This window comes from Mya arenaria, chromosome 3 (assembly GCF_026914265.1).
Source record: "Mya arenaria isolate MELC-2E11 chromosome 3, ASM2691426v1".
In the NCBI taxonomy this organism is placed as follows: Eukaryota; Metazoa; Mollusca; class Bivalvia; order Myida; family Myidae; genus Mya; species Mya arenaria.
The window spans coordinates 67,299,568-67,315,863 of record NC_069124.1 but is presented as its reverse complement, the minus strand read 5'-3'; the positions used below and the strand labels follow the sequence as shown (position 1 = coordinate 67,315,863).

At 38.3% G+C, this 16,296-nt stretch overlaps 2 protein-coding genes across 2 annotated transcripts; both read left to right on the top strand.

Annotated features, from left to right (window-relative positions):
• The first annotated feature begins 1,943 nt into the window (after positions 1-1,943).
• On the top strand, positions 1,944-6,542 carry LOC128227684 (heat shock protein 70 B2-like). Its single transcript, XM_052938445.1, has 3 exons — positions 1,944-2,101; positions 2,450-2,609; positions 4,209-6,542. Exons 2-3 carry the CDS (start codon positions 2,465-2,467, stop codon positions 5,939-5,941), a joined length of 1,878 nt encoding a protein of 625 aa, XP_052794405.1. The 5' UTR covers positions 1,944-2,101; positions 2,450-2,464; the 3' UTR covers positions 5,942-6,542.
• A 2,814-nt stretch (positions 6,543-9,356) lies between these two features.
• Positions 9,357-11,173, top strand: LOC128226217 (uncharacterized). Its single transcript, XM_052936109.1, has 3 exons — positions 9,357-9,907; positions 10,147-10,364; positions 10,935-11,173. The coding sequence occupies exons 1-3, from the start codon at positions 9,357-9,359 to the stop codon at positions 11,171-11,173; spliced, it is 1,008 nt and encodes a 335-aa protein (XP_052792069.1).
• Positions 11,174-16,296: the final 5,123 nt, after the last annotated feature.

The window sequence follows — 16,296 nt, the reverse complement described above, 5'->3', positions numbered from 1 at the left end:
CGCCGCTAGCTAGGCCGCTAACTTCACGCCGCTAGGCCGCTAGGCCGCTTACTGCACGCCGCTAGGCCGCTAGGCCGCTAACTTTACGCCGCTAGGCCGCTAGGCCGCTGACTTCACGTACACCTAGACCAATTTTATGCAAGGAAAAATGGCTGAATGGCGACGATCTTTGAAAATGACCGCCAAATTTTATATTGTCATTCCTGCTGGATCTTAATATGTCGTATTTTAGCTCCAGATTGAAGTCATGCAATGTGCAACATATTTACTGTTCCTATAACCTTTTATTACGTCTTACAAAAATAATAATGTTACATTGTATAGATATATTATCATATATATTGTATTGTTGCCATGGATACCATTTAATCCATGTAATTTGCACAATGCTAAGAAGAAGTAATAATAGCACCATTTCTATATTCAGATTGGTGTCGTGACAACGGCTTTATACGTCCACATATCATCCGTAACACTGATATTTAAAAGTCAGGTTTTATCTCTCAAGCTTTGTGTGAAGAGGCATTATTGTAGTTTATATCGTTTTCATGGCAACCACTTATTACATGCACAAATCACACAAAGTGAAATACCAAGGGTTGACGCTAAACATACAAACAAGTTTGAATTGCATTATGCAAAGTAACAAACTTTTCCCATTTTCGGACGTTTTGGACAAATTCCGAGATCATAAAAGACAACTCTTAGGCTACATATGCCTAAGTACAGATAAACAAGATGGTGATGATGGTGATGACATATTCACTACAGACCACATGTTTTTACCCTATATATAATCTATTGACAAGGGATAGAACACCGACTGCGCAATCCTTACACCGGTCCGCAAAGCGAAAGTATGTTTGTAAAAGTTTCCCCATCAATCAAAAGACAAATATTTCACGATGTTAATCATTAAAATAACATAAAATATTCACATTGCATGCGTTTTTCTTTTTAAAGCATTCTGAACAAGTGCACAATACACCGACTTCTCTCGAAGCACTTTTTAAGACGCCATTTTATGTGTTAGCAGTCATCAGCCAACGAAATTGCTCGATGTGCTCAAATCAAAATGGCCGGAAAATCCCGGAATAAATCTTGGTGGTTGAGTTTTGCCAATTTTAGTGGTAACGTATAAAGTGGTCGGAGATCCATTGAACTGAATATAATTATTTGCGTACAGCATTGCACACAACATGATTTAATTAAGGTAAATTCTCATCTTGGATTTTTGAGAGCGCGTGTCCAAATAAAACAATCGATTTATTGTGTTAGATAACACAATACTGTGTAAACGTTTGGTGACTCAAAGGTCATTCGCTTTTTAAATTTTCATCAATTTTTATTGTCATGTCATGTATAAAAAAATCTTTACTTGAACTGTCTTACACTGTTTGTTCCATTTTTTTCTGAAAAATGCAAAAAATGTCTTCAACACGTGGCTAACATATAAAATTGACGGAATTTCGTACAACGATGCAAGGCTGAAATTTTGGCCAATGATTGCATCATTAAAATGCAGACAAATCTAAATTGTTCACATGTGTAGAAGCAGTAAATAGCATAGTCTGTTATAGGCTAAGAAATATTCCCATTTCTTTTCTGTCAAAAAAGTTATTTTAAAATTAACGTTACTTAATTCTTTGTTTACATCGGTTGTGACCCGTGGTAGCCTATGTGAGAACCCCTTTAAGTCACGTGATTCCTTGCTCTGATACATATAGGGTAGAAACATCGAGAGAAACCCCTGTGTTACAGACCACCCCAAACTAGAATACATGTGGTATGATAACCGATTCCTATGAATATATTTTGCATTCAATAGACTGAAGAATTTCACAGGAATGATAATAACAATGACGTAAAAAGTATTTCAAAATAACGCTTAATGTAACTTCACGTATGTAAGGTATTACTCAGTTCGTTGGTCTGCTGCCAGCTTCTAGAACGTTGTTTTGGCGGATCGCGAACACAGTGAGTTGGCGTGGAGAGAGATATATCAGCCAAACTATTTCCGCCGGCGGTGCATTGTCGCTTTGTGAGCAAAAGCATTGTTTATACTTTTGTTTCAGTGTTTTCGTAGGATTCAAAACAACAGGTAACTTTTTTGCATCTTGAAATTAACTTCATTTTTAAACGTTTTCAACTATTTATTCATATTTTGCATCAAATGAAATTTAATCCAACTTCATAGGTCACGTTTGTTTACCAATAAATGTACTTGCATTCTGATATATGACTAGATAATCTATTTATATAAACTGGTTACTTTTATACTTCGTTGGATAAGGTTTTCAGGTGAAAATAAAAGATAAAATAATTCATAATCATAAACGAGGTAACCAACAAACTAACAGCTGCTCAAGCACCAACAACTGTCTGATCATCGTATGACATATAACGCACAATTTCAGATCTAACATGTGATTTTTTTTCTTTAATACAGTTGTCCGAAATTATCATGACGGCGATTGGTATCGACCTTGGCACGACATACTCGTGCGTGGGCGTTTTCCAGCACGGGAAAGTTGAGATCATCGCAAACGACCAGGGCAACCGGACCACGCCCAGCTTTGTGGCATTTACGGACACGGAGAGGCTTATAGGTCAGTGTGCAATTATTAATTTCAGTGCATTGGCCTCAATATTTTCATTTAAGATTTTTGCAGTCGAATCTCTCTCTGTCGAAATCCGTTTTGTCAATGTTCTGGCAAACATTTTGTTAAGGTAAAACAAATCAAAGTCTGGTTTAGTTAGACATGTTTTTTATTTTGATGGTATCGAATTTTCATTATCTCGAAGTATTTCTAGAGTTTCCAACGACTTCGTCATAGCAAGTTTTGACTGTATTCCTCCGACATTCAAATCATTCGTATTTTTTTTTAAATACAGTGTTATCATACTTAGTGTTTACGATCACATCTCCGCAAGTGAGAGCCTAAGGTTTCTGATTTATCATTTTGAATATGTATGGCGAAAACAACATTCAACTTCGATTTGGTTAGAAATTGGATTTGTATGAAAAATGACGTCGTCATTTAAGGAATGAATTGCGGGGTTGATGTCATTATCGGGGTATGAACGCAATTGGTTGGTTGGTCAAAGTGTGTGGAGTCCGAAGGACTCCACGCGTACTTTGACAAACCCAATTGCGTTCATATCCCCGATAATGACATCAACCCCGCAATTCATTACTTATATTTACACCAATAGTTCATTATTTCATTCAAGAACTGTTAAAAAATACTTCATTTCATTTAAGAAAACCTTTCAGTAGTCCGTTCTTACCCATTCGGTAAATAGAACGACCCGACTATAACCGGAAACATTTTTTTCCAAATGACGTCACAATAACGCGGGAAAAGATCAACCACTTGAAATCACTTTAAAACGTAAAATTGAAACACTTCTGGTACCAATATATTTAAAATATAATAAACTAACACTTTTAAAAATGTTGATCTATATTTTACGGGACCTGCAGACACAATACAATTAATAACAAGATCAATAGCTTTCATGTATATTGTTATGCAATGAATTACGATCCGAACATATCCGAAGATGTTGCGTTCATCGATTGATGAACGCAATTGCCGAAAGGCAGTTCATTTAAGGAATGGAAGTTGAGGTGTAAATATCATGAAATAACGTCGTTGTTTATTCGGTATATAGGTTGAGCGTTATATAGGTCGTGTAGTTAACGTTGACGTGACGTCATCAATGAATATTACTTTGAAAAATGTGCGCGCTGTACGGCGATGTTTTTTATGTATTTAGTGCTTAGGCCCATTTTCTATCAAAAATTGTATACGAGTTTTTAAAAAAATTACATATTTGGGAATAACCACTCATATCGTATCATTTATTTGTTAAATGTCTTATTCCGCGATTTGTAGATGCGCGCTGGCTATCATAGAAGTATTCGCGCCAATTTCAAAACAATTTTTTAAATTTCTCTGTTCTGAGCATGTATTGAGGTTGCTTTAGGCGTAAAGCGTACTATAAAGAAAACAAGTATTAGCAAGTTACTTAATCGTTTAACAAACACATTAAAAGCAAAGTGTCGATTTCACTGAAAGTAGCACATCGTCGGATAGTAACGTGTGACCTATTTTGGTGCACTCAATAAATAACAGAATCGAGGTGGTTATACATAAGTGATTCCGACGATAACACAGTGAAGAACGAATTTCTACTTTCAGGGGATGCCGCCAAGAACCAGGCAGTGATGAACCCAAGCAACACCGTCTTCGACGCAAAACGCCTGATAGGGCGGAAGTTTGACGACCTGTCCGTTCAGAGCGACATGAAGAACTGGTCGTTCAAGGTAATAAACAAGGGAGGTAAACCAATGATAGAGACGGAATACAAGGGAGAAAAGAAATTCTTCTCGGCGGAGGAAATCAGTTCCATGATACTGACTAAAATGAGGGAAACGGCGGAGGCATTCCTTGGTAAGAAGATAAAGGACGCTGTTGTCACTGTGCCGGCGTACTTTAACGACTCTCAACGTCAAGCTACCAAAGACGCGGGCGCAATATGTGGGCTCAATGTTCTGAGAATTATAAACGAGCCCACGGCTGCTGCTTTAGCATACGGACTGGACAAGAATCTGTCCGGTGAAAAGAATGTATTGATTTATGATCTCGGCGGAGGCACGTTTGACGTCTCCATTTTGACGATTGACGACGGCTCCATGTTCGAGGTTCGCTCCACAGCCGGGGACACGCATCTGGGAGGGGAGGATTTCGACAACAGAATGGTGAACCACTTTGTGCAGGAGTTTAAGAGAAAGAATCATAAGGATCTGAGCAAAAACGCACGTGCTTTACGCCGCATGCGGACCGCGTGCGAGCGCGCCAAACGCACGCTATCGTGCAGTACGGAGGCAAGTATTGAAATCGATTCGCTATTCGAGGGGATTGATTTCTACACTAAAATTACTCGAGCCAGGTTCGAGGAATTATGTTCAGATCTATTTCGCAGTACACTAGAACCGGTTGAGAAAGCGCTAAATGACGCGAAAATGGACAAACGTAAAATAAATGATATTGTTCTAGTTGGCGGTTCAACAAGAATACCGAAGATTCAGAAATTGTTGCAAGACTTCATGGATGGACGAGAACTGAATAAATCTATAAACCCTGATGAGGCTGTAGCGTATGGGGCCGCAATCCAAGCGGCCGTTCTTTCAGGTGACAAGAGCGAGGCCATCAAAGACGTTTTGCTTGTAGATGTCGCGCCCTTGTCGTTAGGTATAGAAACCGCCGGAGGTGTAATGACGAATCTCATCGACAGGAACGCGCGTATTCCCGCCAAAATGTCTAAGGCATTTACGACATACGCCGACAACCAACCGGCAGTCACGATTCAGGTGTACGAAGGTGAGCGGGCAATGACCAAGGACAACAACCTGCTGGGTCGATTCGAACTTTGCGGCATTCCCCCAGCCCCTCGTGGCGTTCCACAGATTGAGGTTACGTTCGACATCGACGCTAACGGTATTCTGAACGTTTCCGCTGAAGACAAAAGCACGGGCCGATCAAACAAAATCACAATTACCAATGACAAAGGACGCCTCACGAAAGCTGAAATCGATAAAATGGTAAACGACGCGGATAAATATAAAGCGGAAGACGAGGCGCAGAGAGAACGCGTAAAGGCGCGAAACCAGCTTGAGAACTACATCTTTTCTCTTAAACAGGCGGCTGGCGACGCCGGTGACAAGCTTTCAGAGGACGACAAGCGGACAGTGACGTCGAAGTGCGATGACGCTCTACGTTGGCTGGATGACAACTGTCTGGCGGATAAGGACGAGTTTGAACACAAGCAGCAGGAGCTGCAAGTCGCCTGTGGGCCTATCATGACTCGCCTTCACAAGGGCGCTAATGATGCCTCTTCCGGAAGTGGCCCAAAAGTAGAAGAGATGGATTAAATGTGTTGTTTACAGTGTATAATTAATATTTAAAATATGTTTGGTCTGCGTTTTGCCAGAACTCTTCATAATATGTGATTTATTATAAGTTTTGTTGCATTCTTTTACACCCTTTATATTGGGAACATATGCTGAAATATGCTGCAAGCACTAAGGAGTAAGGACTGATCTTTCAAACGTTGTAACAATTGCGAAGACGGTCTAAGATGTTTTGGTTTTGGATCAAATTTATTCTAACACATATTTATGTATATACATTATAGAATATCAGTTGCTCTGGTGATGGAACGGAAATGAAGAAAAAAAAACATACAATAAGTATTCATCTAAAATGTGAGTTATCTGCATCAGTGAGATTTTATGTTTGCATTCACGAATATGTGTTTACATTACGAATAGGATATTATTAACAGACCTATTGAATGCTTTTTGCCTAACTACAGTTTGTATCTGAATGCAAACATTAACATTAAACGTTAATATTCAATCGTTGAGACATAGTGTTACTGATTTTGAGTTTGCTTGATGTATCTAAATGTATAAGTCGAATTCATTTGTAAGTGATCACAAGCAGATTTATTTAATTAAAGTCGGCATTTCATAGTTCCTTGTTCAGAGCCATGGCGAATTTTAAAACAATGGGCAGTTTTATGATAGCACTGAGAAACAGATTGAAATGGTCCGGGAGTACATCACTATCTGATGTTACATCTCCAGATAACAAAGATGCTTCTGTGATGAAATTCCTATAGAAATATGTTACAAGAGCCCTCTAAAGTGAAGAAATAAAAAAGTCTTCAACCAAAGCCAGTGCATCACCAAGCTGCTCAATATTCAAGCCAGAATACATTCGAAACTTTTCCGAGATATGTTAAGCTCTTTAATGGTAGAATGTTAAAATGTCCGTATTATACTCGGTTGTTATTATACGTATCCTCGTATATGGGGATAATTTTTAGTAAGGAATTATAAGATTATTTTTTTATTAAAAAAAAAATGATTGAGTTTGAAAATCCGGTGCCAGTGTGGTGATTGGGTCGTGAAGTACTAGAATTCCTTGCAAGCCATCGGTCATTGGACTATAATAGAATACAGGGCCGGCTACATGAATTGGCGTTAGAAGAGGCGTAACTTGAGGACGCAACCTTTTAACATGCGCCTCTGCCTCAGAACCAAAAGAATATGGCATAAACTGTTTACAAGGGGATTTGAGGCTACTTCGTCAAGAACATCTTAACAATTTGTAGTCGGAAATGGTGCATTATGAACGTAGTTTATCTTTTTTCTCTCCGATATTGATCTGAAAGGAAACTTGGACGTTTTAGAAGGTGCGTGCCCCGGGTGCGCCCTCCTCTAAAGCCGCAAGTGGAATATATACGAAAATTATTGAGTGGTGTCTGAACCTATACGTCTGTCTGTGTCTGCTGCCACCAGTGTAAGGAAATATTTGGACATTATTTTGTTTAATAAATAACATACGAAACAACTTTTTGACAATTTCTTTAACATAGTTAAGTTTTAAAAAGATTATATGTAACATTTCACGCAATTTGAATACGAATTGTTTTACGGATGAATGGAATATCTCCCTGCTGACCCACTGACATGGGCCCGTACACTACCGTGGACACGGACAGTGGATCATGGAACTATGAAACATCAGCATCATTCGAATTTCTGTTAATGCATGTGTAGTCTAAAAGGATGCTAGTTTAAAATCTGCTACCGCCCGGATAACGTCTATGTTTTTATTTATGTTTAAAAATGTTAAAAATTGTATTTAAAAAGTGTAGACAAGGCCTGAAGGGAACTTTAAATGGTAGTTGACATCATGGTTTATTTAAAGCCACGACCGTTTAAATCAAATGTGATATGACTGTTGTAGTTTATTGGGCAAAACAATTCAAATGAGCGATGTATCGTTCGGGTTTAAAAAGTAGTTTCATCGGGATGTGGCTTGTATAATATACCCGAGTTTATTTTCAACAGGTAAGCAGGTATGCGAACTATTTAGCATAAACTCGATTGTATTTCACATCAGCAGTGATTTCTGGTGCAAGCAAAAGCCAATAGGTAGCTGCAACAGCTGTCGACCTCTAGGGACGTAATAAAATCCTTAACGTCACACATGATAAGAATTGGATTACATTTTTCACACAACACAGTCACACATTTCAGATCTCCAATGGAATTTGTGACATTCCCATTGTCATGTAATCACTTTTCATACATTTCAATATTAAAGTGCAAATGAGCATTTAACATATAATCGTATTTCTCTGGGTTAAAAAACAGGGGTTCTTTTCATGGTAATTGGATCCGACGAACTGAACTTTTAACAATAAATACGATAAAACTGGTCCAGGAATAAAATGTTGGATTTCTCTAACAACTTTAAATATTTCTAACACGGTTTGCCTGAAAGTCTTTGTGCTTTCAACCTCTTCACGCATATGCACGTGTTTGTCATAATCATATAATAATGTCGATATCATTTAAGACCATTGTCTTATAACTTAGAATGACTCGCTCATGTTTTTGGATCAAAAATTAGTTTTCCCGGTAATTCATCCAAAAAACTTATTTTATCATTATTTTACTCTGGTATCGAAATTGCAGAAAAAAAAACAGTTATAGCATAAGAAAGTATTTTGGTTGTAGTGGGGTTCGAACCCACGCCGGTAAATCCAAGAAAAAAATAGTACGACCACCGGGACTTTGACAAAAGTGGTGGATATGTTGATAGCATCACGTGATAATGTCAATCAACCAATCACGCAACACAACAGCCGTAATTAATTTTCAATCGCGATAGTAATTTAGGCTTCAAAGACGATATTTGAGCAAACATCAACATTTGTTGAAGGCTTTTGGCAAGTATAGAAACCTTCTTATCATAAATAAATCATATGGAAAAATGTTCACCATCTCTGACTGACACTGATAAAAGACGAATTTTTGCCAAGGGAGCGACAGCCGTTTCAAATAATTTTAGCCGATTTAAGTCGTAAATTGAAATGATTTAATGTCATAGTTTTCTTATTTTGCTATCTGTTTAAGTGAACTGATCATTAGCCAGTAATAAAATAAACGCTCAGTTGAGAAAATGAAAACGATCAACAATTTCCACCCATATGTATTAAGATGAAGAATGATGTAATAATGTATCACTTAAGACCATAACAGATACTATTAGATCCTTTGCTATCATTATCGATGACGTTATACGCAAAACACAGGCAAGGAAACGTCGCGTCTCGAAAGACACAATCTGATTGGTTTGTTCCACAATACGACGTCATGACGTCAGTGTTTGGTTAGAAACGCCGTTTTTGTTTTCACTTCGGATGAGGTGGCGATATGTAATGTAGACATAATAAGTGTTGTTTTTTTCTTTTGCGTGAAATCGTCTGTAATGAAAAATCTCAATACTAGTGAAGAGCATCAAGGTTCTGCCGACGCCGATAATTCCGCCGTTTCCGATGATGAGGGACCACGGGTAATCTGCAGCCGCAGTTACCTTGTCCCCGGCAACCCTCTTGCCCCTAAAACAAAAGCTAGGAAAAACAGAAAGCATCGTAATGATCGCGCGGACAGTCGCATAAACGGATGCGCCAAGAAATCTGACAGCATCATGAAGGCAAAGCATGGAGTCCGTGATAAGGAGAATGATGATCGCGCGGACAGTCGCATGAACGGATGCGCCAAGAAATCTGACAGCATCATGAAGGTAAAGCACGGAGTCTGTGGTAAGGAGAATGATGATCGCGCGGACAGTCGGATGAACGCCGGAAGGCACGACAAGAAAAAGAGCGCGGTGGAAGCTCTACGAGAGGACACTCCGAGTCAAATGACACGGGGGTTTCGCCTTGGTGCGCTTACGCCCTCTAGACCGGAAAACTCTCAATGTCCACCCGGCTTCCTTCCAAGCATCAGCAAGAAGTTCCTCCCACCAATAAGACATAGGTAATGGTGAAAATCTTAGATAATGATAAACTCAAATTATACAAATGACAATTATGTAATTAGCTATTGTCAAAGTATAATGAATACTATATAGCAATAAATAGAAACAAAATGCATTTGAAAAAATAATTGTTGATACATTTGTAAGTTTTAAAACATTCTTAATGACCACAGTTCGTAATGTGATCACTACTTTTATTATGATGCCCTTAACAAACTAAGCTATCTCTTGCTCGCAGCCCGGAACATAGGATCGACGATCCATTCCAGCGTGACATACCGGAAGGGGCTAGGTTCATCAAGCACACGCACAGTGCGACGGCCTTCACATTGTTCTACAATCCGCCTCACCGCCTCGCACCGCTGCCCCGCCACATGTCCGACAACCCGTGCACCTCACGTGCACGAGGCAACTACCGCCAGAGGGACAAGTCGCATCTGAAGGCTTATCGTAGTGGTAAGTGGTATTTTTTTGGTCTGGGGAATTTTTTAATATGCGCGTGTTCTTTGTTCAATTTTGCACCTGGTATAGCGCTATAAATGGAGGACAATAAGCCACTTTGAACCAGAACACATATAGAACAAATGTAATTGTACCAAAGTTGCAAACGGAATGTCTTACTATATCAGAGAAAACAATAGGATACTCGTATACATGTACATTTCAGATTATTTTTTTCTTATAAGTTAACACTTCTGCTCTCATGCAATGGCAGATGTATACCCATGCAGCGGCAAAATTATTTTTACAAACTATTGTGGGCGTTGATTCGCTCAAGTTACATAGGTTTGGATGTCATGTTTTGGTACATTTTATATTTTAAGTATTTTTTTTTCTTCTATAGCATTGGCTTGAATTTACTTAATACAACCAGCGTCATATCATGTCACCAAACATGCAATGTGTATTATATATGAATTTCAAACAAGCAGCTGTACCATTTTAATAGGCAAACAATTAAGTTTAATTAATCGGATAGCAATTTGGACAACATGGGCGCCTGGTAAAACAATATATTTTCTTAAGGCGGGAAGTCGTTCAGCAAGATACAGGCAGCGGTGGACGACAGCCGACGGGCCCGGGAGAGCCGGAACATGGAGATGACGATGGCGCGCCTGGCCGACCTTGACGAGCGGGCGGCCCGTGTCGCTCCGGTGGACAGTGGAACCACTGAGCGAGTGCGGCAGGTGCGTGCAAGACAGGATAGCATCCGGGAGGAGGGTCACATACGTGCCATGATGAACTTCATGAAAACAAAGAAATAATCGGATTGAAACAATATAGTTAAAATGTATGTAAAATGAAATAAATAGGGAATTATTTAGGTGTAATTAAAAGAGGATAAGCGAATGTTAACATAAATTTTAAGATTTTGATACATATTTATTGAATAAACGTTTTTCTCTTTTCTTATTTGATGTATTATATTTAACAACTGTGCCGGATTGTACGATGCATTATTTCTAACGATATCTTTTACACTGATATATTTTTTACAAAACAAAAGATTTACTTTTTCAAAAGCCTGCAATGCCCATATACACACAACATAAATTTACTTGGTCATAACATGAAGCTAGTTGCCTGTTGTAATCTCCATCCACCATATCTCCCTTCACTTGTAATGACCATTCCTAAGTGATAATCGAGGTCAATGATTTCTGAATCAACACCTATTTACAAAATTGCAAATAAAGTTGTTTAACAGTATTAGTTTAAACATATTTATTCAGTTCGTATATACAAAAATAACAGTACAGCAATAGTATGATGAAATGGATCGGAAAACAAGCAATGTAATTGCTTATATTAATTCCTTTCCATGTAGCAGTGTACAGTAACGAATTGCATAGAAAAGTCAGTGTATGATGTGAAGTGAACAGTTTGACGAAATATATTAGTTTAATAACTGTTCAAACTATTATTTACATTTAATTTGAATGTTTTGGAATAATAAGATAATTATTAAAAAGACAAACAAACAAAAAGAAAAAAAACGCAAAAATATTCTGTCACACACACTGTCCCGATGAAAAGCGATCGATACACCAATGGGGTCGACTGTTAGGCATCAAAACGCTTTGATGCTGTAATGAATCTCTGGACTTTTAAAAACAAGCTTGAACTGGCATCAAGGGTAAGGCGATCATTACCGAAAAGAAGATTTTCTACAGTAGCAGCACAAGGTAAATCATGGATAAAACGGTTACGCATTAATTGATATCTAGGACACTGAGTGAGATAATGTGACACAGTTTCAACAGCGCCACAAGCACAAAGGGGAGAAGGAATAATATTTCTTCTGTGAAGGTCATAATTTAATGAGCTACATCCTAATCGCAGACGAGCATGATTAACTTGGTGTTGTCTGTTTCCTACATTATACAGGAGTTGTGATTTCTTTGGTTTCGTGTTAAATTGTGATTTAAACTCGCTGAGAGTAGGTGCATGTCTGATATCTTCAGGAAGTGAGTTCCACTGGCGAATAGTCAGGGGTAGAAATGAAGTAGCATAGGCTTGAGTTTTACAAGGGATGACTGGAACTTCTGAGCGATTTCGTAGGGCATATGGCTGAGCTCTCGGCTGAGGAATTAGATTTGTAAGATACTCTGGAGAAAGACCATTTTTCATTTTAAAGAACAGAATGAGGCGATGTTTGCGTCTCCTTTCCGCAAGTGTATCCCAGTTAACGTCAGCTATAAGCCGCTCAATACTACAAAGTTTGGTAGCACCGGTTACAATTCTAGCCGCCTCGTGTTGGACAGCTTCGATATCATTTTTTAATTCATTACTACAATTGTCCCAGACAACATCGGCATACTCGAGTAAAGGTCTAATAAAAGTGACATACATTTTGTCCAAGGCTGCACGGGAAATTACAAACTTTAACGTCCTAAGAATACCAATTCTCTGCCATGCCTTGTTGACGTTTGAAGATATGTGGGATTGCCATTTGCCATCTGAAGAGAAGGTTACCCCAAGATGTTTATGAGTGCTGATTTGAGATATGGGTACATTGTCGAGATAAAGTGGGGGTTGATTTTGTTGTTGACGTTTACGAGAAAAGAGAACAGATTCTGTCTTGGATGGATTAAAAGTTACTAGCCATTTCTTCGACCAAGATGATATTTGAGATAGATCATGGTTAAGGTCGGCTGCAGAAGATACGGGATCTTCGACAATAATGTAAAGACTGGTGTCATCTGCGAATAAGCGTATGTTTGCCTTAATGTCATTGACAATGTCATTAATGAAAATAAGGAAGAGCAATGGTCCAAGGATAGATCCTTGAGGAACACCAGCGTTGATAGTGAGGATTCCTGAAGCAGAGTTGGATAGGACTACCCGTTGTTTGCGGTCAGAAAGATAAGAGGAAAACCAATGGAGAAGTGAACCACTTATACCAATGGATGACAGCTTATGAATAAGGCCATGATGCCAGACTCGGTCGAACGCCTTTGAAACGTCACAAAAGACAGCCCTTACTTCTTTCCCTTCATCTAAGGCTTTGCTGACGTCATTGTATAAGAAAGCTAACTGGTTGACGCTAGAATCGCCTTTGATGAAACCAGATTGGAAGGATGTAAGTATTTTATTCGAGATGACGTAGTTGTAGAGGTGTTTGTGGATACAGCGCTCCATGAGTTTGCCAATACAACTTAGAAGTGATATTGGTCTATAATTGCAGGGACTAGATGGATCAGATTTTTTGAAAATGGGGCAGACGTTCGCCAACTTCCATGGAGAAGGGAAGGTAGAGTTTGCCAACAATCTGTTAAAATATTTCGAGAGAGGCACAGCAAGTTCGTCTTTGCCCTCTTTAATAAGTTTAGGACTAATCGAGTCAGGACCACTGGCTTTACTAGGATCAATACAGGAAATTGCATCTCTAACGTCCTGGCTTGTCAACAATATTTGTGAGAGGAAAGTGGATGGAACGTTCTCAACTGTAAAAGGGGGATGTTGCTGGGGTTCTATGGTTGATTGTTTGCTAAAGTATGAGTTTAGAAGGTCTGCCTTTTCTTCATCGGACTCTGCCTTAATTGTTCCATCAATAAGAGTTGGAATTGGTAAAGATGTTTGTTTTTGAGTTAGTTGTTTAGCTAGTTTGAACCATACTTTAGTTGTTATGTTATCAGAGTTAATTTTGTTTATTATTTTATGTTCGTATTCCTTTTTAATTTTTCGAATTATATTTGTTGTTTCGTTGCGATAGTTTCTGAATTGTTCCCAAGCCAGTGCATTATTTGAAAGTTTAGCTTTTCGGTGTAATTTGTTACGTTTTCTGATTCGTTGTTTTACCTCTTTGTTTATCCAAGGAACGTCGCCTGGACGAATAGTTACGTTTTTATTTGGAATACTCTCAGAGGCTGATTTTAAGATTGAGCTAGCGATTGTGTCTGCCGTAGCATCTAGATTTTGATTGTTTTCGATGAACGACCAGTCGGTGGATCTGAGTTTATCGTTATATTTTACATAATCGCCTTTGTCATATAACCATATTTGGCGCTGAAAGTAAGTCTGCTTAGGTTTTGTGAATTTTAAGACAGCAACAGTCGGACAGTGAAACCGGACAAGATTTGGAACAAAAGGATCTGCGACGAAACTTGAAATAACTTGATTAGTGTGTTTAATGAACATGAGGTCGATAAGTGAACTAGAGTGCTCGGTGAAGTGAGTTGGTGAGTTAATGAGCTGTTCAGAATTTAGGGAGTCTATCAATCTACACATTTTATTTGACGAATTCAAGCTAATGTTGATGTTAAAATCACCTGCTACAAGTATGTTGTCAACATGTTGGTTGAATGCTTGGTCGAGTGAATGTTCCATGTTAAGCCACTGTGTGTTGTTTGAGTTAGGAGGTCGATAGATTCCGCCCACAAGTAATTTGTGCTGGCATACATGTATTTCAACCCAAACCGCTTCGACACCATTAACATCAAGATCATTTCGTTGAATTGCATGCAGAGTATCTCGGACATATATTGCGACACCCCCACCAAGACGATCGTTTCTGTCATAACGAAATGGTTTTTTAAAGTTTGGGAGTTCGACATCTTCGTCTGAAATTTTATTTGACAGCCATGTTTCAGTAAGGACAAGAATATCGTACGGTTGTGCTTCTACTGTTAGAATGTCAAGTTTTGGTTTCAGACTTTGTATGTTCAGATTCATGATGCTCAGACCACTATTGGTTAGTGCTGCATATGAATTTAATGAGGAGTTCAAGCTATCAGAGTTTGTCGAAGGACCAGGATTAAGCTCAATATCGCCCGATCTGCTGATGAGCAGTGTGGCGATGTACAAGAAAACTAGAACAAAGTACATTAATGAAGCCAGGGATGCTACAAGTTGGCGAGTTAAATAAGAAAAACTATTTGAGATTAGCATCTAGAAAGTTGGTCGTTAAATCATAATCTGTCGCCAGCTGAAATTGAAGGGGCGTCCGATTACCCAACAATATCGCACCAACAGTGAATCGATGATCGATGACAGTGTGTGTGTGTGTGACAAAACAAAATTATGAAGAAAAGGAAGATAATTGAAAAAATACATTGCCATAGCAAAACTGTTGATATATGTGGAGGGGACATTTATAAATACATAATACATTTTAAGTTGCCAGTATGTTAAAGATGGTAAACTCCATGGAGTTGAAAAGTATAAGTTAAGATTGAAATATGTGATATAGTAAGTATACGAGAAATACGAGAGGTGCATTGTTGTCATTATCTGTTGATTAAACACTAACAAATCCAGTCTGGTTTTTAACAAGTATCAATAAAATTTAAACAACAAAGAAAAAATAAGAAAACAAAAACAAAAAAAACAAATACAGATTTTGAGCAATGTGTTTGAACGTGTACCTTTACAACGGTTTTATTATTATATATTAAAAAACAAACAAACAAAAAACAAAAAAAAACCTTTGTCTAGAAAGAAGACAAGTATCAAAATGCTTACAAATCGACGTACAAGAGAAATAAAAAGTAATGAACATCATAAGTGTACCTTTAGCTAAATAAACAAACAAACAAATAATCAATAAAGTAGAAATAATAATAATAATAATTAAGGCTACACTTTTATCTATGTACCAATTATGAGACTGAACAAATAAATACAGCAGCGACTCACAGCAACATCAAGCTTAAGTAACAATTACAGGATATAGTCAGATAAAAAAGATCAGGCACACAGACACACTCACACGCATGCACGCACGCACCCACACACGCGCGCGCGCACGCACGCACGCACGCACGCACGCACGCACGCACACACACACACACACACGAGATTATCTGTTTACAAAGTCATGTGCATTAGATTACTTCTTAAATAATGTTGCAAAGTAATATTTCATTTATTGTAGTAATTTTTAAGG

What these genes read in the sequence shown, in the direction of transcription:
- LOC128226217 (XM_052936109.1), top strand. Translation starts at nt 9,357, where the DNA reads ATGAAAAATCTCAATACTAGTGAAGAGCATCAAGGTTCTGCCGACGCC. An exon ending in CTCCCACCAATAAGACATAG is followed by an intron (nt 9,908 to 10,146) that starts GTAATGGTGAAA and finishes TCTTGCTCGCAG; the next exon opens with CCCGGAACATAGGATCGACG. An exon ending in TCTGAAGGCTTATCGTAGTG is followed by an intron (nt 10,365 to 10,934) that starts GTAAGTGGTATT and finishes TATTTTCTTAAG; the next exon opens with GCGGGAAGTCGTTCAGCAAG.
- LOC128227684 (XM_052938445.1), top strand. Translation starts at nt 2,465, where the DNA reads ATGACGGCGATTGGTATCGACCTTGGCACGACATACTCGTGCGTGGGC. An exon ending in GGACACGGAGAGGCTTATAG is followed by an intron (nt 2,610 to 4,208) that starts GTCAGTGTGCAA and finishes TTCTACTTTCAG; the next exon opens with GGGATGCCGCCAAGAACCAG.